Source organism: Telmatherina bonti (genome assembly GCF_933228915.1).
Source record: "Telmatherina bonti genome assembly, chromosome: 21".
NCBI classification, from domain to species: Eukaryota; Metazoa; Chordata; class Actinopteri; order Atheriniformes; family Telmatherinidae; genus Telmatherina; species Telmatherina bonti.
The window spans coordinates 4209409-4235579 of record NC_136630.1 but is presented as its reverse complement, the minus strand read 5'-3'; the positions used below and the strand labels follow the sequence as shown (position 1 = coordinate 4235579).

Below are 26171 nucleotides of genomic sequence, written 5' to 3'. Positions count from 1 at the left end.
TTTTTATTCAGTTTTGTAAATACGGAAAAAACATTTGTTATAAAATGTTTAATGTGTGGGACCATGGTATAAACGGATTAAACAACTCGGATCCGTGCATTAGATGGTTGTAACGCACTTCACGCTGCGAATCACGTGTTCGAGACTCAGCATCGTGATTTATAACCATCTAATGCACGGCTCCTCATTGTTTAACCCTTATATAAAGATTTAAAGCTAAAGTTCAACAAAGCGCTAATAATATAGCTAAAAACATACAAACACAGCCAACTATAAAGCTAAAGAAACAAGTAGAACCCCAACAATATTGATTCTTTTAGGGTGATGCCAATTATTAGAATTTTTCTGCCACGTCATAACAGGTTAATTGTGATTAACTTAAAATAAAAAAATTAAATGAATAAAATGACTTCACACACCACATAAACCTAACAACAACAAAGATATCCCTAACAGGTAAAACATTTTATTGATTGACAATGTTTTGTCCTGTATTAGTTTTAATTTATATCTGAGGAATTTTCTCGTGAAATTTACACAAAGAAAAAAAAGCATCAAACCTCTGGCTACCAGCTATACTGATAGATTTATCTTTACATTTAGAACATGTGCAACCTGCATATAAGCAACATAATGTGTGAATTGGAAAAACTGGAAAAACGGTATTCATGCAGCCATCTGATGCTCTCTAACATTAATTAGGATTTTCTTTACTCCATTATTTTCTTTTTCACAAGTGATTCCTCTAATGAACCAAAATAGAAGAACAGAAAAGCCTTTCTCAGAAGTCAAAACATGTCACGCTTGATAAAGCTGCACTTTTAATATTTCGACACTAATGTTACTCCACCACAACACATGCTGTTAGTATTTTGTAAAACATGACACGACGCAGGTGCTGCATGAGTTTTGAACACACAACACAATAGCATACCTTTGCATAAGCCGCATGCGCACCATTGAACGTGGGAAAACCATAGACTGTATATAAAAGATGGGCGGAGCCTCCGTGACGTCACCCGTAGGTTTCTGAAGAGCTGAATTGAAGCTTGGTGGGCGGTTCCTACCATCACCATCTTGGCAGGGGCATGCGTGTCGTCTCGCCCGGAAAATACAAATATGGGCAAAGAGGTGGAGCTGAGAGGGTTTTTGGCACTTCCGCATAGGCTTCACTTTTTACAGCCAGAGGTTGCTGCTTGGGCAGAACTCAGCCCATGAAACGTATGACAGACGTTTACAGACAAAGTATTTTGTGATGTCTTTTTGTGTAAAAGTTACGGAAAACTGCTTGGGTTGGCCTTAATTGGTATGCGGTTTCAACAGAGAATCCAAAACCGACAGATAACCCTGTAACTGAACTTGTGATGTGTTATTTCGATGTGTTATGAGGCACTGGATAAACCTCACTTCTGCAGTCACATCACTCCTCTGAAAATCCGCCTCAACACTCAGCTGACAGAATGATGAACACTTCTTCTGTTCTCCTAAGTATTTGGTACACTTATATTATTTCTGCAGCTACTCACTGGCCTTTAAGCTGTCAGCTAACGCTATGCTAAGTTAGCATTGCTTTGCTACGTCAGCATAGCTACAGCCATGTTATTACTAACAAATAAACAGTATAAAATTCTCTTTTGCTAACTGAGAAGACCGTGTATCGTAACAAGGAAGGTTTGCTCCACTCGATGGCACAAATTGATCATGTATTGTGACGAGTCATTCTTTAAGTTACAGATCGAACTCGCTGACCGCATCACTGATCACACATAGTATTAGTGCGCGGTCCTCTATGCTACAAACAGTGAGTAAATAAGCTAAGTTAGCTCAACTTTAGCAATGAAACGAATGACAAACACTTGTCATTACACATGGCATAGGGAATTAAACTGAACCTGGACACTTATTGACTCAATATCAATTTTATATCATTATGAACCTACCTGTTGCCAAGCTCCGCCCACCTGTAATGTGACTATAGTTTTACTCGGTACGGCGGTGAGGACTGACGATTGAATGGAGTAAGAGGTCCATCTAGTGGGCAAAAGCCGCAACATCATCATTCTGCACAACCCCGACACTTAACAGCATTTGCTGTTTTATGACGAAGAATAAATCGGCGTTTCATCAGTAAAACTCCGGCTGATTACCAATTTTTTTTAAACAGGCTATAATCGGCTGATTTAACTACCTGGCTGATAAATGGTTCGGGCCCTAATAACTACAAACTAAATATAGACGTAAAGCTGCATAACCTAAAGAGATAGTCAAGTCAAGAGCTAATAACTCCTTACTATAGAAACACAGACGAAACTCTACAAAAACGGGTCAAGATAGCTACAAACAGCTAATATAAGGCAAAAACATAAGGTAAACCACACACCTGAAGTCATGTAAGAGAGGTGAAGGTAAGAAAAACCACTAACTGCTAGCTTTTCTGCACAAAAATGTCAGTATGAGCCCTCCATACATGCATTTGCACAGACAACAGTAAAGCCACAGAAAACTAGATTTCAGCATAAATAGTTGATTGTCTAAGATAGTCTTGCTGCTTTGGTTAAAACATGCCAAAACTTGCTGCTTCTTACTTGCTTACTTGTTTCACCACATCAAAATCTTTCTCATGAAACATCAGGCAGCATCTTTATTCATCTTAGTCTTAATTTACCTCCTTTTCAGACTTTATAAAGCAAGACGACTGCACCTCTGCATGCTCTCTTTAAAACTATTAGGTCAGGAACAAAAACAGTCATTTTACTTTGCAGATCCCAGAGTGGAAGAGCTGTTTGTTCGTGTTTTTCCAGGGACTAGTTTTTGCACCCAATAATAGTTTTGGAGGAACTGAACATGCAGGTAAGGGGCAGCAGCAAAAACAGGCAGCCATGCTGGATCTGTAACAGCTTGCTTTTTTTATCCTGTGAATGTTTTGAAACATGTTTGACGCTCGGAGCAGCTGATCATAACATGCTATAAAAAGTGAAGTGAAGGTGTGTCTCTTTAGAAGACAGGAAGTGCCAAAGGTATAACTGGAATGTCTCACGTTGTTTTCCTAAACACTGCTACATGGATCTGTCCTTCATACAGCTTTCCTGGAGGCATATCATACCCAAACACATGCACACTTTACTGTACTGTACTGTGGTTTATTCCAACAGCCGCTCAGGGTGTGACGCTGCTGTGCTATGCAGTCCTTCAGTGGTGGCCTCTTGCTGCCTGCCTCCTGGTCTCCACTTTCCAAAGCAGCTTTGTTGCACTAAAATGTCAGTTTCAGCCCCTCCTACATGCATTTGCACAGACAACAATAGTAACTGGAAACAGGCAGTGTGCTTACAGCTCACACTGGAAAGCAGAAAGCATGCAGAGAAACAACACCTGCATCAACTCTGCACAATTCTCTGAATCCTGTTTCAGTAGTTTTTTAATGTGCATGAACAAGTAAAGCCAGTTGGCTCCGTGCAGCCATGAGGAAATTCTTCCTGCCAGTTCAGAAATGAATAGATTAAAAAGTGAACGAGTTTAACTTTATACTTGAGTCGTAGTTAAATTTTTATGTTCACTATGAAACAATACGTAATGGCCATTTTGTTGCATTTGTAACACACACACACAGTTTACACACTTCCTGCTGCAAAACAAACAGAAAAAGCTGACAAGAAAGGAAGGTCTGCGCTGTCATATATGATGATTGACCTTAAACAATGTCTGAACAAAAGGCTCAGTGTGTGATCACAATGAGGCGACGGCATCCTTTTCTCCTTTTCCATGAGAGCATACAGTGACTGACAGAAAAACTTCAGTCTTACAGCTGCACTGAGATCATGAGACAAGAGACGGCATGTTTCTCACAGTAAGAGGACAGGTCCGTTCTCCAAACCTCAGCATGCATGTTCACATGCACAATGTATAAACCTACCGAGAACATAAAGCCTGCAAAGACAGGTATGTAAGCAAAGTGCTGCATGTACAACAAACAACAATGCAGTCTGCGTAGGGCTGCACGTGTCTGACAAGACATGACAAGAGTGAGCTGATGTGTGGAAAAACACAGAGAAGAGATGGTGGGGGTCGGAGGGGCAGGGTATTATGCAATCTGTGTGGTGGAAAGGAATAAGCAGGCGCTCTGCTTTGTAGCATAATATAAAGCAACGAGTAATGTTCATTCTTAACTTGCAGTTACAGATAGGATGTCACAATAACAGAAATTTGCCATCATCATCATCGTCATCATCATCTATCTACATAAACTCTTATTCAAAAACACTGCTGCAATTATGTACATGCACATAAAAAAAAACTACTTCCTATAGTATGCAAGTCTGAACAAACCATTAGCCACTGTGTTAGAATGAGAAAAAACACATTAGCAGTCTTTTAAGCTTAAACTGCCAGCCTGATATAAATATTAACCACCATTTTAGCATGAACAAGACAGAATTATCCACACATTTACATTAAACATGCAACATCTGCCACATTAGCCATTATTTTAGGCTAAACAACTGTTTTTTACATCTATGCTCAGCAAAAGTCAAATGATAGGTTTCCTCCTAACAGCCATATGTCAACCTGTGGAAAATGAAATTAGCTGAAAAGGTAGACAAAGTGATTGGTTTATTTATTTTCAGATGTATTTAAACTTTTATTCTTACTTACTACAACTTTGTATTTTGTACAGATAAAAACTTATAAATATGTGTGTTGTATCTGGAAGGAGGCATATTATAATCTGCTGTATTTAATACATGAGGGGGATTGGATTAGGATTACATTTTGGCACAACACCAACTTGTTAATGAGCAGCAGAGTCATTCAGTCACCCCACCAAGTCAATTTTCATCCTCCATTTTTTTTCCTCCATTTCTTAGCCACTGAAAACACAAGCTAACGACACACAAGCAGGCAAAGATGACAAGATGGCATTACTCTCCCAGCACACAATGCAGACTGACATGGTTTAACATTATCTGTAGGCTGAAATTTTAGACAGTAAATGTTTCAAATTCGCACAGGTTACTAAAGTTCACTTTCCTCTAATTTAAACATCTGAAAGCTTCACAGTATTAGAAAAAAACATCCAAGTATCCAATCGTCATTGTCATCTTCAACTTCAGCCATTTTGATTCTGCTACATAAGCCTAAGTAATATATTACAAAACTTCTATGTCAATCTGAACAAGTTAACATTAGTCATAACTGATTTATCCACGAACCACAAGATGCAACCCTATATCAACCTCAACATCCTGTTAGTTTAAGGAAGATGCTATCAGCCTGTTAGCTTGCAGAAAGCTCTACTAGTTTCAGCCAACATATAGCTGCTACATTAGCTGACATGAATAAAATATGTTTCTAATGTAGGCAAAGACAGTTGTCACATTAGCAAAGATTTACTAAAACAACATAAAAACATTGTATTAGCAACTATAATTAGACAAATAACATTGCAATGCCCTGCTGTGTCAATCTAAACAAGCTACCATAGGTTGTTTTGTCATACATGTGTTAAAGGCTACACAAGCCTTGTTTAACATGCTATATCTGACAAATCGCCACAAACCATAAAATGTAACCCTACATCAAGCTAAAGATCCTGTTAGCTTGTAAAGTTTAAGGAAGGTCCTATCAGCTTGTTAGCCTTATTAGCTAGCAGATAGCTATACCAGTTTAAGCAATTCAAAATTAGCATTTACCAACATGAATAAAATGTCATATGTTACATAGTCAAAGATAGTTGCCACATTATTAAAGATGATCTTAAATATCAATTTAAAAAAAAACAAAAAACTACAACATTTTGTTAGCTACTATATTAGCCAAAATAACTAGAAGTTCCCTCCTGTGTCAACTTCAACAATATATTACAGGCTGGTTAAATAAAGTTACAAAAGACATTTTTAGCATGTTATTCAGAATAATCAATGAGTATTACAGCTGCCATGTTAAACAGGAACAAAGCAACATCAGCCAAAACTTTAGCAGACTGCCCTGCAAACCTCAACAGATAACTTGTTAGCATACTAGCTTAAATTAAACTTGAGCTTGTTAGCCTTTTTAGCTAGCAGATAGCTATACCAGTTTAAGCAACTTAATGTTAACGGTTACATTAACCAATATAAATAAAATCAGTTACTAAGTAAAGATAGCTGCTGTCATTTGCAAATATGAATAAGACAACACAGAAATTCACCTACAATATTAGTCAAAATTACCCTGTCAACCAGAAGATATAATATTTTTCATGACAGTTTCATGACATTTTATAGGCGAAATAAGGTTACAATAGACATTGTTTGTCATGCAACATTAACTGCAACATATCATAAGATAACATGTAAATTTAAACAACATAATAAACATCTTTGCACACATTTTGTTAAACATTGGGAATAAACAAAGAAGTTAACCTAATATATAGCAAGCTTTAAAAAAGCGCTGGTGCTTGAGACCCCCTACCCTGTATCTTTTAGTTCTTTCACTGCTACATCACATCTGATTCAAGTTATTCACAAATATGTTAATAAGCCAGTAATCTGGACTAGTAGGATTACAGGACATTTGTAAACAAAAAGGCTTTGCAAATACGTGGTTCTGCACACAGGAAAAATACTGTATGACGCTGCATCTGCAGTAGTCTTACATTAAAAAAACAAAAAAAACATTCATTTTAAAATTGTTTGGTTCAATCTGGTTTGGTGTCAGGACAGACTTGCAAGTAACTGGACTACAAGATCTCAAGAAACAAGCCTTTAGTCTTGAAAGTAGTTAAATACTTCGACACTTTGCCCTTATAAAGTCTTTTATTTCAAAGTAATCTAAGAATATCCCCTTTCAGCTTTTTCAGATTACATTGCGCGACTCAAATATACAATTCTTTCCTTGTTCCTGCCAATTTTTACTAAATGCAGTATCAAACTTGTAAATTGTGGTAGGCAGCGTGGGTTAATTGAAACCAGCAGTTCACATCATTCCAAGTGATTTCCAGCACATGAGCTGAAATATGCAGTGAAATGCCAGAGGGAGGCCACAGGAGATGTCTGTACTGGGACACTTTTTATTCCCAGTGAAACCAAAACGAACAAGGAAGGTGATTAATTAGCTTTGCATTAATGACTGCAGCTATCTTTTTCTCCAGAAGTGTCAGGGGGAAGAGGAACAGCAGAGACAGGCTAGCTTTCAGTTTATGCCACACCCGATATGAGTGTGCAATCAGCCTCGTCATGCATGCATGTCATCTTATTAGTTTATCAAATACAGAAAATAATGCTGACAGTAAGGTTTACTGGGCAATCTGCGCTGCAGAAATAGAGGCAGAGTGCATGCAGAATGTGATGTCTGCCTGGCAGGATAATCAGCCCAGATGACGGGGGACACACACAGTGCCAGCTGCTAACCCACACATGCACTCTGGCTGGAATTTAAACAATTCCAAGAGCTCTTCAATGGAATTCCAAAGAGCTAGAGGAAGATAGATCAATCACAGAGGGAGGGAAGCAGCAAACCCCCAAGACTGACACAAGGAGGGACAGGAAAGGACAACCACGCATAGGAGAGGGAGGGAGAGAAAGCGGCTGCTAGCACCAAAGGACTGAAAATAACTCAGGCCAGGGCCTTCGCCTGTTTACCCCCGTCCGACCACTCTGGCAGTTTGTGACATACTCTTCCAAAGATGGCCGCTCCTTTAGGTTACAGCTGTTGGATTCTGCTTTGGGAAACATGCCGTCATCAGCTCGCGCTACACTTCCTGTGTGCTCGGATCAAGTTGAATGATACTCGCAGAAAAGGAACACGGATGGTGCTGTCACTGACAGAGTCCAGGACAAATTCCCGAGACGTCAACTGCAAGTCCAGCAGGTTCCTCTGCTCCACTTTATGTCACTCAGTCTGGTGGCTTCAGAATGACGCTGCCTCGCAGTGGCAAAGAAAAACCACCAAGATTCAAAACAAAACTTCAACTCATAGTCATCCATTTCCGACCAGACTTGCTCATATCTTTAACATAATTACAAGGCCTTGGTTCTAGAAGATCCCTGGAGGTGCTAACTGGGTTCTCCAAGAAATTAGCAGCAGATGTAATGTTTGCAAACTGAAAGTTTAGGTTGTAGCAGATTAGATTTTGTCCAGAACAGAACTTTGTAGCTGAGCAGAAGGTATTCAGTAATTTCTGGTACGACTTGACCCATCCCCGAGAGTAGACATGTTTGGGTCAAATACGGGCTACATTTGACACTTATGGCTCGGTTACAGAACTGGCTACTGTCACATGGGCCATATGTGGTCCAGATGTGGTACAGATATTAGTTGTTGATCTGAACATGGATTCATGGAAGTATTCTGTGGGCCAGAAGTGGTCTAGATAAAAGAAGCTTTTCTTGTGGTAATTTCCTTGTGTACCAGATATTGTGGTCATGTGTTTGAACTTGGTCCATGCCAAAAGTCCAGGCCAAATTTAGGCCAAACAAAAATGCACATTTGGTAAAAAATGTTGCTATCGGGGATTTGATTATTTATATTAATAAATATACAGAGACGACTTTGGGAAATGCAAGTTCCCCTCATCATTTTAGCTTTCAAATGTTGATTTTAGTGTGAGAAAGTTGAGGGTTACGGGAATGTATGGGTTTTAAGGTTGCACGACCATCCCTCCCACAATCTCCCCTAGGGCTGAGCGATAAATCGGATTTTAATCTCAATTCCGATCTGGGTTTTCAACGATCATAAAAATAAATGGTGCAATTATTTTTCTCTTTGTAGTTTATCGTTGTGCTGTCTTGAGTTGCCTATCGAGCGTCACTGGCATTGCAGCCCTGTGCTGTAAACTCCTCCCACAGCCGCTTTGGTTTCATTCAGCCACTGTTGCCAACTTGGAGACTTTCGCGCTAAATCTAGCTACTTTTTTTTGTTAAAATCGACTAGCAACAAATCTAGCAGCTTTTACTGGAGTTATTAGAGACTTTTCTGGTGTTTTGGCGACTGACTTGAAGGCACATATTGTTCTGCAGTTACTGTAAGGAAGGAGCAGTGGGAGCCTCTCCCGTCCTACAGCACTACCCAGGCGGCCAGTCTCAGTCGGCTCCGGCTGCAGGTCAATGTACCAGGGGCGTTACCATTGTAACGCATTAATCAGCTGGTTCAAATCAGCTGTCTTTTAACAGGTAAATGAGAAAAATGCGCTGTAGCTTGACAGTAGTTGTTTGGCATAAAACGTACATCAAGGCCAACATAACATGGTTCCTATATATGCGGCAAAAGCGGATTAAACAACTTGGAACCGTACATTAGACGGTTATAATGCACGGCAAGAAGTCTAGAACACCACGACGCGCAGTGTTTAAAAAATACTGGATAATTGATTTAAATAATCGAGATTTCAATTTCAGTCAAAATAATCATTATTATAATTTTTGTCATAATCGAGCAGCCCTAATCTCCCCATTATTGTGCACTGGAATAAACTGGATAGATGGATGGATGGATGGATATGCTCTTTGTTCCCATTTTCATGTAAGCGCAGCTCATGTCGTCTTCTACTTGAGAAATCACGTCACTTGTTAGCGAGAGCTTGCTCTGACCATAGACTGTACATAAAAAGATGGGCGGAGCCTCCGTGAATGTCACCCGTAGGTTTCTGAAGAGCTGAATTGAAGCTCGGTGGGCGGTTCCTACCATCGCCATCTTGGCAGTGTCATGCATGTCATCTCACCCGGAAAATACAAATATGGGCAAAGAGGTGGAGCTGAGAGGGGGGCTGTGAGTGTCATGGTGGATGATTGACATCGAGTGAACTTCAAGCTGCCTGTAGCTAAGAGCTAACCAAGCTAACCCGGAGATAACAGGAACTAACCAGCTAACGGAGGTAAGCGGGCTGAAGCTAAGTCACATTGTTAACCGGCTAAGAGCCGCAGTTGTTTTGCTTTATTTTTACTTGACGTGAGAGATCGGGTACCTGTCATTTAAAGGGACATGCCCCTAAATATGCAGAATTTCTACATTAAATTACTTTTAAGCGGGCAAGTTAGAAAGAAATCCACTCCCTCCACAGATGTCATGAAGGTAAACCTGACCTATAAACCGAAAATGTTTTGTTGTACCAGGCTGTAAACATGTTTATTTCTGCTGTAAACATGTTTATCTCTGCTGTAAACATGTTTATCTCTGCTGTCAACATGTTTATTTCTGCTGTGAAGTTGGTCTTTTTAACATGGGAGTCTATGGGGATTCGCTCTGTTTTGCAGCCCCTAGTGGATGAATGGGGAACTGCAGTCTTATGCACTTCTGCATAGGCGTCACTTTTAACTGCCCGAGGTTGCCGCTTGGCTCTGACATAGGAAAGCTAACAGCTAGCTTAGAGACGTGTTGTGTGTTTTGTAGAAGTGATGTCGTGAGATGGAAAGTTACTCTGGTTGGACAGGAATAGAGGCTCTACTGCCGCCTGAAGGTTTGATATGCTGATGAATGTTAAATCCAGGATAAAGTTTAAAATTTATCTCCTCACATATAAAGCTCTCCATGACCAAGCTCCATTGTACATAAAAGATCTTATAGTTCCATATATTCCAAATAGAGCACTTGGCTCTCAGACTGCAGGTTTACTGGTGGTTCCCAGAGTCTCAAAGAGTACTATGGGAGGAAGGGCCTTTAGCTATCAGACTCCTCTCTTATGGAACCAGCTCCCACCGTGGGTTCGGGAGGCAGACTCCCTCCACACCTTTAAGATGGAGCTGAAAACCTTCCTTTTCCATGATTGGAAGATAGTTAGGATATGAGCATCTCCTGAGTTGAAGTCTGCATGTACGGGACCCAACTGTCCAGGTTCTGCTCATTGCTCTTATAGTTATGGGTAGTCTAGCCATCCATTACTTATGTAGCAATGGGGATGTTACCTGATGCACTGAGAAGTACCTCGCTCTATTTCTCTAATATATTAATGTATAAATATATGACAATATTGCCGTCTCTAACTTATTTCTCCTTTTTTCCGCAGGTCTTCCTGAATAAGTGCAGTTGTACATGTTGATCTGTCTTTCCTGTCCTCTCCACCCCAACCAGTCGAGGCAGATGGCTGCCCTCCCTGAGCCGGGTTCTGCCGGAGGTTTTCTTCCTGTTAAAGGGGAGTTTTTTCCTTCCCACTGTCGCCTCGTGCAGCTCAGGATGGAGGATTGGATCCAAGTCATGACTCGATGCAATTAGTTGGTTTCTATTATAGGATATGTATGAATTAGCTTGAAATGATGTGTATGTAAAGTGTCCTGTGACAACATTGTTGTGAAATGGCGCTGGACAAATATCGCTGAACTGAATTTAATTGAATTGTCTGGAGAGGGGAAGATATTCGGTTTTACAAAAACCCGGCTATGTGTGGACACGGTCTGAATCGTCATCAAACTGGCGATCTACATACGTAGCATGTGCTAGAATATGGCATCATGCATCAAGAACACGCGTGAACGTTGAACCATGTCGGCTGATAAACAGAAACCTGAGTGGAAAACTGAATTTTAATCTCATAACAGATCTTGTTGCTACTCCTCAAAACGGCTCCAGATGAAACTCAAACATGGTTTCATTATGATGTCATCCTGCTGATAATAATATAAAAATATAAAATTTCTGCTGATTTGATTCATCGTGAAAAATAAGAAAGTGCCAAACAGATCTTACCTCTGTGAATTTCTGACGTATAGCTGCGTTTCCATTACCAGTAGAATCAGGCAAAACCTAAAGATCATAACTGGTAATGGAAACAGCGACATTTACAATTAAAAAAACCTTTGATATCGCTGAAATATTCTTATGCTAACGTGCGGTGGTTTGTATGGAAGTAAATCGCAAAGGTGTCATGGAAAAACCTTTTTTGCATTTACACGTCACTGGGCATGACGTAGGAAGTCACATGACCAGTTTGTCCACCCTAAATACCAAACAAGAGCAGAACACTGACTTTTACAAAGAGTACGAAAGAAAAAGTGAGCGAGAAGGTTTCTGAAAGTTGAGTCTCGCGGGACGAGATTTTACAGGAATTGCGGCCCATACACCTGTACTTTGTTGAAGTTTAACGTACATTGTTTTTATTTAGTGAAAGGCAGCTAACGACACCAGAGCTACTGTGGAGATGATGACATGCCTTTCGGTTCATTTGAGGTTGAACATCCTCAGGCTTTGGGGTCTTTTGGGGTCAATTTTAAGAAAATATTTAACATTTTGGTTTTTATACATTCCAAAAGGATAAATAGGTTTTGCAGATGTATTTCTTCTTCTTCTATTGTGCTTAATTAAGTTATTTTTTAGGCTCTGTTTGTTCCAATTCATACAAAACACGTCACTATTTTCCTAAATTTGCTAATGAGGTGATGATTGGAGCTGGTGAAAAACCTGGGAAATGTTGCTCTTAAACTAACAGATTTAAAATTCAAGCCAGCAAAAAGTCGCCATTGCAACCGCTTTCTACTTCTGAGTGAAATGTTAGAGAATATTTTAATGATCTTCCTCCCAAATTCACATTGATCTCTGTAAAGGATCCTTTCAGATGCATTCTGCCGTTTCACAAAGCTGGAGCTGGAAGACAGCTTCAAATATTTTCAGACAATTCTAAAATTAGCAGTGCAGACAAAGGAAGTTGCAGGCCTGAATGAAAAATGAAAGAGAAACATGCAGCAGTCACATGGAGAACATCGGTGTCTTTGCAGCCATTACGGGTATGACAAGGTGCAACACCACCACCTCCCCCCTTCCACACCCTGATTTACACCTCAGCAGTCAAATCTGGAAACCAGCTGCCGTCTCAAACATGAGACCGGTTCACACACAACAGTGTTCTCTGCAGAAGGAGAAGGAAACATTTCCAGCCTGGACGAGAGGGATCATCTCAGCGATGCAATGAACAAACACAAGAAGCCAGACCAGCAATGAGCAAAGCAAACATGGAGATCTGCAACACAAACACAGCGGCTGTGCGACGCTTCCAAAGCCTCCAGGCTGCAGGGGGCGCTCCAGAAGGAAACGCAACAATATGCATTCATCACTCACGCATGCTCGTAACTACCCAAGAACGTTGGGAAGCTTGGATGTCCATGGAGACAGTCGTCTTAAACAATGCCAGACAGTCGTCTCTGACTGTTTCAAAGAGAAGTCTCGTATACCCAGGATAGGTTTTCATCACTTTCCCGTGAAGAAACACCAACAATCTACTGAGTTTTACAAACCAACAAGACCATAAATACACTGCTGGTCCCAGAAACACGCCAGACCAGCAGGAACACGCGCGAGTTCGGTTCTCTTTCTGTCGACTTCTGACGTTTTTTCCAGACGTTCTCTGACCAGAACGCGACAAATACGTCAATATTTTCCTCAGTTCACATCAAAGAAAGAGACTTTTAGTCTGTTGATGTCAGGAAAAGCCATGAGAGCTGCAGGTCTCTGGCGTCCCGCTGAGGTCCGTTTCACACCTCCATCCAGAGCCTGGACGGCAAGGCGGGCCGGTTCCGCCCACTAAACTGCCAGTAAAGATGTTTCAGAGCAGGGCTGCCCACGTTCGGTCGTTGGGATCTCCCACCCTGCAACCTTCAGATGAACACCTGAATCAGATAGAATTCTCGTTAGCAGGCGTCTGCAGAGCCGGACGACATGCAGAAGAGCGATGTCCGCTGTTTGACTCAGGCGTGTTGCATCTCAAGGTTGCAGGATGGTAGATCTGGAGGACCGGACTCGGGCACCCGTTTAGGAGATTCTTCAGCAGGTCACATGAACCTCTGGAAGTCTCTTCTAATTCTCTTTCTTCAGCTTCTTCAGATCTGCTAGCACGTATAAAACAATCTGCGTTCAGAGTGAAAACACGCTGCAGAAAAACCGTTACGGGCCAACACGAGTCGCGTCGTCTCAGGACGAAGTGAGCCAAGCCTCAGCTTCTGATGTCCGAATCATTCACACAACATTTCCACAATTATTCCATCCTGTGTGGAAAATGGACCTAAATAAGCCTGAACATCCAAATAAAGTCTGAAAAGACTTCATTCTTCTTGCTGGTTGAAACACTGTTGTTATTCTTCCACTTCCTCACCACAACAGTCATTTTCCTCTCATGCAGCGTACCAGCCTGCAGTAAACACCTGCAGCCTGCTGATGAGAGGGTCAGAAATGGAAAATTATTAAACAATTAATTAAAAAAGTCCAATCTGATTGGTTATTTACTGCAGGTCTAAATTACAACATTTACAAAAGCTAGTTTGATTTGTTTTTCAGTTTTACATCCAAAAACACAAGATAGCATCAACATGACGCACAAAACTGTTAATGTTTAGTTTTTCAACACTTTTGTGTCGTGTGTGGTTATACACACACGTTCATGTTCTCCTGCAGCGCCACTGCTGCTGCGGTTCCTTAACTACCAAACTGAAGCCAGATACCTGCAAATAATCTGCACCAGGAGGGAATCGATCTGGAATGAATCCATGTGCAGGATTTTCTGCACATCTGAATCCGAACCTGCTGAGGAGGATCCGTAACTTCCCCTGAAACGTACACAAGAGTCCAAGCTGCATTCAAACAATCTGCATTTAAAAAGCCCAAATTTCCCAGCTGGAGTTGGAGCCAACGGGTGTTTTAGCTTCATGTGAAAGTTTGTGTGTGAGGTTAGAACTCTGCAGCCCAGCAGAGTGGCCTGAAATCCCGTCCAGGCTGCACATTTTATTACCTGCAAAAAACCTGAAGCCAAACCTGAGCAGAGAGAATGTGTGTGTGTGAATAACAGCTCTCTGCATCGTCAGGAGGTGACAACAGAAAGCCACTTCTGCTCTCAGGAAAGCCCCGACCCCGACAATCCATGTACAAAACAAACACAAGCGCGTGCGTTACTCACCACCGGCTACAACGAGACACTTCCTCTGTGGGTGGACATTTACCTGGAGCAGATAGACAGGTTCTGACCATCCAGGGCTCCCCCTCCCTCTCCTACCTGCCCCCCTCCTTTACAGCTGGGAGTGTGTGTGTGTGTGTGTGCGTTTGTTCTTGTTGTGCAATCAGCCAGCCTCACTTTGGACTTCTGGGAAAAACGATGAGAGGAAGAAGGGAAAAAACCTGCAGCTGTTTTCACCCCCTATGCAGGATTCTGCAGGGGGGGGGGGGGGGGGGGGGGGGGGTGGGTGCAGATCAGAGGACACCCAGGGGTTTGGCACATCTCCAGTTTCCTGGACAGAAGCAGCAGCTGGATTAACACCCCGGACTGTCCTGCTCCTGAACGCACCAGCGGCTCCTGAACGCACCAGCGGCCCCTGAACGCACCAGCAGCTCCTGAACGCACCAGCAGCTCCTTAAAGCTCCAGCAGCTCCTGAACGCACCAGCGGCCCCTGAACGCACCAGCGGCCCCTGAACGCGCCAGCGGCTCCTGAACGCACCAGCGGCCCCTGAACGCACCAGCGGCCCCTGAACGCACCAGCGGCTCCTTAAAGCTCCAGCGGCTCCTGAACGCACCAGCGGCCCCTGAACGCACCAGCGGCTCCTTAAAGCTCCAGCGGCCCCTGAACGCACCAGCGGCCCCTGAACGCACCAGCGGCTCCTGAACGCACCAGCGGCTCCTTAAAGCTCCAGCGGCTCCTGAACGCACCAGCGGCTCCTGAACGCACCAGCGGCTCCTGAACGCACCAGCGGCCCCTGAACGCACCAGCAGCTCCTGAACGCACCAGCAGCTCCTTAAAGCTCCAGCAGCTCCTGAACGCACCAGCGGCCCCTGAACGCACCAGCGGCCCCTGAACGCGCCAGCGGCTCCTGAACGCACCAGCGGCCCCTGAACGCACCAGCGGCCCCTGAACGCACCAGCGGCTCCTTAAAGCTCCAGCGGCTCCTGAACGCACCAGCGGCCCCTGAACGCACCAGCGGCTCCTTAAAGCTCCAGCGGCCCCTGAACGCACCAGCGGCCCCTGAACGCACCAGCGGCCCCTGAACGCACCAGCGGCCCCTGAACGCACCAGCGGCTCCTTAAAGCTCCAGCGGCTCCTGAACGCACCAGCGGCCCCTGAACGCACCAGCGGCCCCTGAACGCACCAGCGGCCCCTGAACGCACCAGCGGCCCCTGAACGCACCAGCGGCCCCTGAACGCACCAGCAGCCCCTGAACGCACCAGCAGCCCCTGAACGCACCAGCAGCTCCTGAACGCACCAGCAGCTCCTGAACGCACCAGCAGCTCCTGAACGCACCAGCAGCCCCTGAACGCACCAGCAGCCCCTGAACGCACCAGCAGCTCCTGAACGCACCAGCAGCTCCTTAAAGCTCCAGCAGCCCCTGAACGCACCAGCAGCTCCTGAACGCACCAGCAGCCCCTGAACGCACCAGCAGCCCCTGAACGCACCAGCAGCCCCTGAACGCACCAGCAGCTCCAGAACGCACCAGCAGCTCCTTAAAGCTCCAGCAGCCCCTGAACGCACCAGCAGCTCCTGAACGCACCAGCAGCTCCTGAACGCACCAGCAGCTCCTGAACGCACCAGCAGCCCCTGAACGCACCAGCAGCTCCTGAACGCACCAGCAGCCCCTGAACGCACCAGCAGCTCCTGAACGCACCAGCAGCTCCTGAACGCACCAGCAGCTCCTGAACGCACCAGCAGCCCCTGAACGCACCAGCAGCCCCTGAACGCACCAGCAGCTCCTGAACGCACCAGCAGCTCCTTAAAGCTCCAGCAGCCCCTGAACGCACCAGCAGCTCCTGAACGCACCAGCAGCCCCTGAACGCACCAGCAGCCCCTGAACGCACCAGCAGCCCCTGAACGCACCAGCAGCTCCAGAACGCACCAGCAGCTCCTTAAAGCTCCAGCAGCCCCTGAACGCACCAGCAGCTCCTGAACGCACCAGCAGCTCCTGAACGCACCAGCAGCTCCTGAACGCACCAGCAGCCCCTGAACGCACCAGCAGCTCCTGAACGCACCAGCAGCCCCTGAACGCACCAGCAGCCCCTGAACGCACCAGCAGCTCCTGAACGCACCAGCAGCTCCTGAACGCACCAGCAGCCCCTGAACGCACCAGCAGCTCCTGAACGCACCAGCAGCTCCTGAACGCACCAGCAGCTCCTTAAAGCTCCAGCAGCCCCTGAACGCACCAGCAGCTCCTGAACGCACCAGCAGCCCCTGAACGCACCAGCAGCCCCTGAACGCACCAGCAGCCCCTGAACGCACCAGCAGCTCCTGAACGCACCAGCAGCTCCTGAACGCACCAGCAGCCCCTGAACGCACCAGCAGCTCCTGAACGCACCAGCAGCCCCTGAACGCACCAGCAGCCCCTGAACGCACCAGCAGCTCCTGAACGCACCAGCAGCTCCTGAACGCACCAGCAGCTCCTGAACGCACCAGCAGCCCCTGAACGCACCAGCAGCTCTATTCTTAGATTCTCTTTTGGTCTCGCGCAGGCAGACACACAAACTTCAACACTGACAGCTGCAGGTTGGCACGTCATGTTCCCCTCCTGCACACACGCGTGCACACTGGTGGCCCTGCACGCGACGTGCACCTCGAGCGACGTGCACGGGCCACAACTCGAGCAGAGTTTATGATGAACACTTGCAGTCTGTCTCGTGACTGTTCAAGGCGCCTTGTGCTGCACATCCCTGCGTGTGCGCCGCTAATTGCGTCAGTATGAGTGCGTGCGCGCGCGCAGCATCGTCTTACCAGGAACTGTGCAAAGATCTGAAACAGGAAATGCAAGTGACCCTTTTCAGGCTCCTAACTTTAAAATGCCGCGCCGTGCTCGCGCTGCAGCCGTGCATGTTGCAGCTCGTGCAGCAGTGATTGCAGAGAGCTTCATGTTCTTACCTCCCCTTGGCTGAGACATTTCCCCTTTGCTCTGGTGGGGGGGAGGGGAAGCACAAAAGACTTTGCCTTCTTTCTCACTCCCTCCCTCCATCGCGCTCGTACTGGAGCTTCAGCGGCTTGCTTTGCAACAAAGATGCAAAATACAAGCCTCGATCTTCATGCACTCTGAGCCTTTCTGCGTCCGGAGCGTGCGTGTCCGTGCACGGGGCGGTGGTGGGAATGCACAGCCCCCGCAGCCAAAGGAAAAACCCGTAATTTTGCAAATGCACTGCAAAGAATTCTCCGCAGCACTTACATGATGGGCCAAGGCTGGCAGCTGAAAGCTCCTAACTTGGATCAGTGTGAGCCCTGCGAGAGAACGTTCTTCCTGCTTGGAGCGCAAGGGCTTGTGGGAAATGTAGTTCTGGGTGGCGGGGCTGGGAAAGCTGGGACTTGTCATGTTTTTTAGCAGAAAAACATGTTTTTTTCTAAAAGGAAATGAATTAAAATGTCATCAGATGTTGTTCATTGTAATAGAAAAAAATAATGTAGAAATGTCCCAGTTTTATACTCGTTTTATTAAGGTAATAAACATTTAATTAAACGTCATGCAGATCTGTGTTGCAACTGCATAAATTCTGATCTTTACATTTATTTGTTGCCACTATTTTTCAGATGATTAAACTGTGACTGATCCTGTCTACAGCAGAGCTTTGGTGCAGTTTTCTTCTAAATGGCCAACTGATATAAATATTTATATTTATACATATTTAAGTGAGTTGTTTTTATTTTAAATCTGTTTTTTTACATGTTTTTATTTTGGGCCTTAAATCTCACACATATTGAACTGAACTAAATTTAATAAATCATACTTTTATTGTTTAATTTCCCTTGCTGTGTTCATGTGCAAGCTGTTTTTTCTCTGTAAAAAAAAAAACAGTATTAGACAAATAAATGTTTGTATGACAGAAGTGATTTGCTGGTGAAGGTGATCAATAATCTGATTTCTCTCTTGTTGTGTGTTTAAACATCTTGTGGAAAAGTGGTGCGGTGTGTAAACCCAATACGACTTTTACTGGAACTGTTTTGAACTTTTTAGGTTGTTTAAAGCCAAAACACGACATTAACCCTTTAATGCCGTATGGATCATGTTAAATGCACACAGTTTCTGAGACCTCCTGCAACACTTTATGGTAAAAACTTGGCTAAAAATAATCCTGTTAAAGGCAACCTGATGCCTGTCTTCTGCCCCCTGGTGGACACCTTCTGCACTACTATCATTTTAATATCACTAAAAATATTAAATGTTTTGTTTTTTCCTTTTTAACCTTTTATTCGAGGGTCAAATAAAGATTTAAGATTTAAAATAAAATCTTTTCTATGCATTTTTCTTGTGTCATTTTCTAGCCAGCTGTCGATGCTTGTTTTACTATTTTCTATCATTCAAACCAACAAACGCTACGAATGAAGTAGATAATCAGATAAAATCAAAGAAAGAAAAAAAACATGCTGACTTCATGTTTTTCCTGCATAAACACAGAAACTTGTGTCTTTTATGCACCAGTTCTAATGGGTTTTTTTTATATCTAATTATACATTAAATTCAACTAAACTTGACAAAACAGTGAAAATCCGAATGCATGTTGTTGCAAAGAGTCACAAACTGAAAATCCTAATCAGGTCATTTTAATTCACAAATTCAGGTTATAAAATCAATCACATTACAGAGTTAACTAACACTAACATACTGTGGTACGAAGGAATATTTGGGTTTTTCTAATGAATTCTGTTAAATGTAAAATATATGTAAAAAACTTCCAGTGGGATGAAGGCTGGGCGTCCAGTATGCACCTTTTTCAACAACTGACTGAAAACGTAGTTTTAAAAATAAACATAAGAGCAGTTAAGTCAACTTTGATGCATATTTTAACCAACAAATCATTAATTCTACAAATGTTAGGTGATGAACGACATGCGACCCCTCATGAGGCCTTAATAGCACCATATGAGCAGGGACTACGACAGGAACAAACCTCACAAGGAAACAATGAGGCTGGTGATGTTTTCTTACTGTCAATGAATTAATTTACACACAAAAAGGTAAATGTTTACAAACATTCTCTTGGGGACTATTAACGTAACTTTGCTACTTCCCAGCAGCAGGACGCGACTCTTCGTCCGGATTTGTTGACGTAGGAAGGAAAACATCACCATCCTCTGAGGACCATGATTCTGATTTTCCTCCAACAGGCCCTCAGACATCAGTAAAGGTTCAGACCCCCGCTGGGATATGAGTGGGGGCTGCACCATGCGCGCTGAATGCGAAACAGGCTAGTTCTTGGTGGTAATGAGGATTTGGTACAGCGGTTTCACTACAATATGGAGGACGAGGGAGCTGTCGACGAGGTACTCGGACGTGCGGCGGTACAGGTCGGCGTCAGCCAGGAAGTCGCCGTTTTCCTCGGTGCTCTGGTGGAAGTTGTAGACGTGCTTCACCACCAGCTTGCCCTGCTGCCGAGCCATCACGAGCACCGTCTTCTGGAAGTTCACGCCGGCAAAGTCGGCGCTGGACGTGGCTGGAGTGATGATGATGCGAGGGCGCCCACCTTCCACGCGAGTGGGCTGCATTGCGCCCGTCTCCGTGTACATCGGCCTCATGCTGAGGGGTAACCAGCGCGGCGAGAACAAGGCGTTCCACGTCACTCGCTTGCTGGCGTCGTGGCTGCTGGGCCCCAGCTGGGTCTGGAAGCTGATGCTGCGGTCGTCCCGGGTGGGGTTGTTGATGGTCCACGGTGACCCCCACAACGGGGAGAGGTAGTTCCTGGGCACAAAGAGGCTGCAGTTCACGTCGAAGTATTTGGCCATCTGCAACGGCGAGGCTGAATGAAACTGGTAGGACATGTAGAGCAGGTCCCGCACCGACTCCTGATAGCGGGCCAGGACTGTGGACTGGGTCTGCAGTCGGAAGAGCTCCCGGGGGGGCATCATGGCATAACGCACAGCTCTCAGGGCGTTCTCTGCCGTCAAACCGTCTGGCTCATTCTGGATGATCCAGGCCTCCAGCGCTGCAAAGAGCTCCATCTCGCTCTGCAGGACGAGGTCTGAGCGCTGCAGCAGGGTCATGAGCAGCTGACTGCTGATGGTCACCCACTCGCCGCTCTGCAGCACCGACGACAGGTTCCAGGTCAGATACTGCAGGCAGCTGTCCCTCAGAGGGGCGTCCCCGGCCTGCAGGGCATACTCGTACCAACCCGCCACGTGGCCTGATGGGGAGTCTCTGGCCAGATTCTGGGTCATGTAATGGGTGACGCCCTGCTGGAGACTCAGCACCTGGTACTTAGAGGCCAACTTGTGTAGCGGTGTGGCTTGGTCCAGACGCAGAGAAACCTCTCCACAGTACAGATACCTGCACAGAGAGAAGCAGACCTCATTGTGGCACAATCATTTCTTCTACATTCTCATAACTCCGGATGGGTTGTAATCATTTCAGAACGAGGTTAGTGTTTGGAGCATGCATCTTCTGATTGGCCAAATTCCAGCGAAGTGGACGAAACTTTGACCAGTCCTACATTTTCCACCTTACAGCCATTGGCACATGTTCCAGTCTGATGTGGATCCAGAAGATGAAGGTAAACGGCACGATGAACTACCACAGCAACGATCATAATGGGGTGTCTCTGTTTGGTAAATATAGACATTACCTGCAGTCATGCTTGAGATCCTCACCATGTACATTTCTCCTGTAATGTTCGGTTCAGATGTCAACTGAGGTTGAAAACATCTAGAAAGGTGAAGATACCCAACCCACAACACAGGAAGCTTTTCCAGATCTGGTTTCATCCACACAATTCCAGTAAAACAGGTGTAGTTCCAACACTGGCCTCTAAGCGGCGCTACAATGCTGCCAAAGAAACACACCAAACACCGAGATAATGTTGAGCACGTGCACATGCAAACCACATGCAATAAAGAAGCATTTCTTCTGAAGGCACATTCACACCGCAGACTGACATTTTGTCCATTTTCCGCGTAAACGTTCGTAATTTGGTCTCTTTTCGGGGCCTTGCGGATGGTACCATGACAAAGCAGAAGGAGAAGTACTTCCAGAAACTGTGGCGGCAGCGTTCAGCCGTGAGGTTGATGTGTGACCCATTAAAAGAACAAAGGAGGAGAAAAAGCTGATGCCGTGAATTTAATGAACTCTGCACTGCCCACTGGTGGATGTACGAGTCAGCAACAATGCCAAAGCAAAGAAAGCACGAGAGTATGGAGGCAGTGACGTTAAGGTATGGATGTATCTTTTTACAGATTTTTTTACCCACTCCGGGACAATTTTTTACTTGTATGGCTAATTTTTGGATTGGGCCAATATTCAACTCAACTCCGTGTCGTGCCTCGTGTTACACGAGGTCATGAGAAGCACTTACCCCCTCACGACCAGCTCTCTGTCAGAAATTGTGGATCGCAGCTAGTTAGTCAGCAAAGAGGAGCACGCCACAAATGAAAGGAAAGTTTGACACAACTGGATAAATGACATATATTTTGTGACACAACTGATCCCGACCTTCATACGATCTATCCCGTCAACCCTTGAAACAATTTTCTCACTTTGTAGTTGATTTTACAACATTGCAGCAAAACTGAACAGTTTGAAAACCAACATGATTTTATTTTATATAATTTTAAAGCTGACATTACATGCAAACACATCATCTCATCTTCAGGCTGGAACATCGTTTGGTTAGGCTGAATAAAGAATTCTGGTTAGACCATGGACCTATATAAAAGATGGACGGAGCCTCCGTGACGTCACCCGTAGGTTTCTGAAGAGCTGAATTGAAGCTCGGTGGGCGGTTCCTACCATCACCATCTTGGCAAGGGCATGCGTGCTGTTTCACGCGGAAAATACAAATATGGGCAAAGAGGTGGAGCTGAGAGGGGGCTGTGAGCGTCATGGTGGATGATTGACATCAAGCGAACTCCGAGCTGCCTGTAGCTAAGAGCTAACCGAGCTAACAGGAGTTTGCTTTCAAAAATCAAAGTCACTTTATGTGTACAAGTCTTTCCCCAATTTTTCTTTTTTTATATATATCGATTTTATTGTATCATTGTTATGCGTCGTCTTGTGTATACTAATGTGTTAATGTATGGTGTCTGCAACTGAATCGGTACTACATGCCCATGACAAATTTCCACTGGTGGGAAAATAAAGTCTAATTCATTCATTCAAAGTGTAATCACAATCGTGTCCAAATGAAAGGTTTTTATTCTTTTTTTTTTTTAGCTTAGAAAGAGTCATTTTAAAACACAAACAGAAGGCTGCCATGTTGCATCGCCATCTTTGAATACGGTAGCTGAAAGGAAACAAACTTGTTAGCCTTATGCATCTTAGCTGTGAATCCCTGTGTGTTATCGAAGGGGGAGGGGCTAAGAGCAAAGATGACCGCGGATCATTCAACATGTGTTTTCTATTGAAATGGAAAAGCATCCTACTCTTTGCCCCATGAGAGAAAGAGGAAAATATAGCCAAGAAAATACCTGCAAACAACTGTTCGCTTCTTTCACACGAGTTCTTCCCATAGACCGTAAATGAAAGATGGACGGAGCCTCCAGCGGTTAAAGGTAAAGCCTATACGGAAGTGAATAAAACTGCAGTTCTCCCTTCATCCACTAGGGGCTGAAAACCAGAGCAAATCCCCATAGACTCCCATGTTAAAAAGACCAACTTCACAGCAGAAATAAACATGTTTACAGCAGAAATAAACATGTTTACAGCAGAAATAAACATGTTTACAGCAGACATAAACATGTTTACAGCAGAAATAAACATGTTTACAGCAGAAATAAACATGTTTACAGCAGAAATAAACATGTTTACAGCAGAAATAAACATGTTTACAGCAGGAATAAACAGCCAGGTTCAAAAATCCATTTTAGGTTTAATAGATCAGGTTTACCTTCATGACAACTGTGGGGGGAGTGCATTTTTTTTTGGGCTTCAATTCAGCTCTTCAGAAACCTATTGGTGACGTCACGGAGGCTACGTCCTTCTTTTTATATACAGTCTATGGTTTTTCCTCATGTTTCATTATTTATTTCAGCTGATTTATCAAGAGGGGGTTGATGATCTTAGCTGTTAGCATTAGCTTGGTACCAGATACAAGCGGTCGTCAGTTTACGAACGAGTTCCGTTCCTACGCTATAGCATATCCCAAAATTCCACATAAGTCACATTTTTGTCCCGAAATACCCCCTCAACTATCTAAATACACATATTATACGTCATATGAATGAAAAAACAGTACAGGCGATCAAAATAGGCATTTCAATTTTTTTAAAAAAAAGGACATACATGCACTGAGGCGTCGATTTAGCCTCCGCGTCACGCGTTATGAGAGCTTATACAGAACCTTGTAACTTTGAAACTTGCTTTATATTTTTTTATTTACATTATTTAATGAGTTTCGTAAAGTCGAGAACCGCGAAATCTGCAGACTAGGTCAATAACGAATCAGAATTAATCATCGGTCGGCTCCACATCACCTGACGGGACTCCAACTTGAGCAAGATGTTGAATTTTTTTCACATTTGTGACTCTCCGTGGCTTCGGTGGTGGTAACAACGCGGTTTAACAGCGAGGCGCCAGAGAGCGCTACTCGGCCGTTAGCATTCAGTTAGCGCAGCGCTAGATGGGAGGAATTCTCACACACACAGTGTTTTTTGTTCCAAACAGCTGAAAACTATTGACTGCGGGACAAGAAGATTTAATTAGTTATAAAAAGCAGATTCAGACAGAAAACTTCATTAGTACGTCTGATAGAAATCGATTTTTATATGGATCGCTGCAGCAGTGTTGACTCCTCCGTGTCTTATCGCTGCACCACAGGAGCTGCTATCGAGTAACCCAGCAGTTCCCTCATTAATCAATTTCTTTCATGTTTCACTCGTTATTGATTGTTTGTTTTAGATGCAGGGCTGCAGTTGCACAGTTCACCCCACTAGAGGGCGGAGGCGTCCTCTGCTCGTCTCACCTGATGAACTTGTCAAAGACGGCGGCGCAGTCTGAGCTCTCTCTCAGCACCAGCGTGCTGCCGTTGCGGCTCACCAGCAGCTCCTCAAACACGGGGCTCTGCAGGGAGAGGACCAGCGAGTGAGCCTGGATCACCTTCACCTCGTCGGCGCTGGGCGTCTCCACCCGCAGGGCCACGTCACTCCCGTTGCCCTGCAGCAGCAGGGCCTCCAGGCGCTGCACCAGGCTCAGGGAGTGGCTGATGGTGTCAGCGCCGCTGCCTTCGACCTGGGCGCCCTCAACTTTCAGCATCCCTGGAAGAACGTGCAGAGTTAGAGCGTTTCATGACCACTATGCCTCCCAGTAAAGAAAACCCACCCACAGCTTCCACACAGACAAACCACCGTCGCATGTGAGTATTTATTAGGGCAGATAATGAGGCAGTATCATCCAAATCCATGCCATTGATCAGCGCAGCTGCACCCGCTGTCTGGATAATGAAGGATTGTGGGTCATATTTAATTAAAGCTTTGTACACCACCACCCCTCCTCCACCCTTCCTCTGCTGGACTGCTGTAGGGATGTGAGCCTCGATTCATGTTAGCAAAAAGTTCTTCCTCTTTCTGATTGGCAATAAATGACACTTCCTTCTCCACTCCGCTGCAGACAGAACTACGTGTGAACTCACCCAGCAGCCTCCATGAATCACAGGCTGACCCCAAAACAAAACGGCTCCAAGAGTTTCCAAAGCAAACTAATCGGATTTTAGCAGAGAAATCCTGCCTGGATGCAGATGTGGAGGTTCAGTAGAAGCAGTCTGACAGCTTTATTTCATTTGTCTAACTTTAACACATCATTTTGAATGAATTTCCATCATTTCATCTCATATTTCATCTTATTACATCTCACAATAAGCTGCCAGCTTTACCACAGTGCACCCTCTGCTGCTACAGGCGCAGCAGATGGAGACGTTATGGCTCGATAGGCTGTTGATGTAGAGACATGATACCATCCATATGCACATGACTTAAAGCACACATGGAGCTAATTCTGCAGAAAGCAAAAAAAGACCTTACGAGCCACCGTACGTGTGTAATAACTGCTTTATATGCTCTCAAAAGTCTGATTAATCACCTGTCAGTCAAGAGAAAGGGCAAAGTCTCTCCCCATTTTCATGTCTCCTGTCAACCTTTTTTTTGCTTCAGTGGAAGAAACGGATCATGTTGTCCTGCGGCTGAGCTCTGGCTTACCTGCAGCCGACGCCTCCAGCTGAAGGCACGCAGCCAGAATCAGCATCCCAGCGTGGATGTGAGCAGCCATCTTCTCTCCTGCCTGTCCTCGCCGCCTCTGCTTCCCGCTGTCCTGCCGGTGGAGGATGAGGAGCTGTGTGTGGACCGCT

The 26171-nt window shown here is 44.7% G+C and overlaps 2 protein-coding genes across 2 annotated transcripts in view; both read right to left on the bottom strand.

Annotated features, from left to right (window-relative positions):
- map2k6 (mitogen-activated protein kinase kinase 6) overlaps window positions 1–18064 on the bottom strand; it is a 45559-nt gene extending 27495 nt beyond the window's left edge. The window contains exon 1 of the mRNA XM_079260392.1: window positions 17785–18064. Within this exon, the coding sequence (XP_079116518.1) occupies window positions 17785–17875 (91 nt within the window). The 5' untranslated portion in view covers window positions 17876–18064. The remainder of the gene's footprint in view (window positions 1–17784) is intronic.
- Window positions 18065–20094: 2030 nt separating this feature from the next.
- btbd17a (BTB (POZ) domain containing 17a) lies at window positions 20095–26092 on the bottom strand (the record flags this gene model as incomplete). Its single annotated transcript, XM_079261153.1, has 3 exons — window positions 20095–21169; window positions 24795–25086; window positions 26023–26092. The coding sequence occupies 3 exons, from the start codon at window positions 26090–26092 to the stop codon at window positions 20095–20097; spliced, it is 1437 nt and encodes a 478-aa protein (XP_079117279.1).
- Between the last annotated feature and the right edge of the window lie 79 nt (window positions 26093–26171).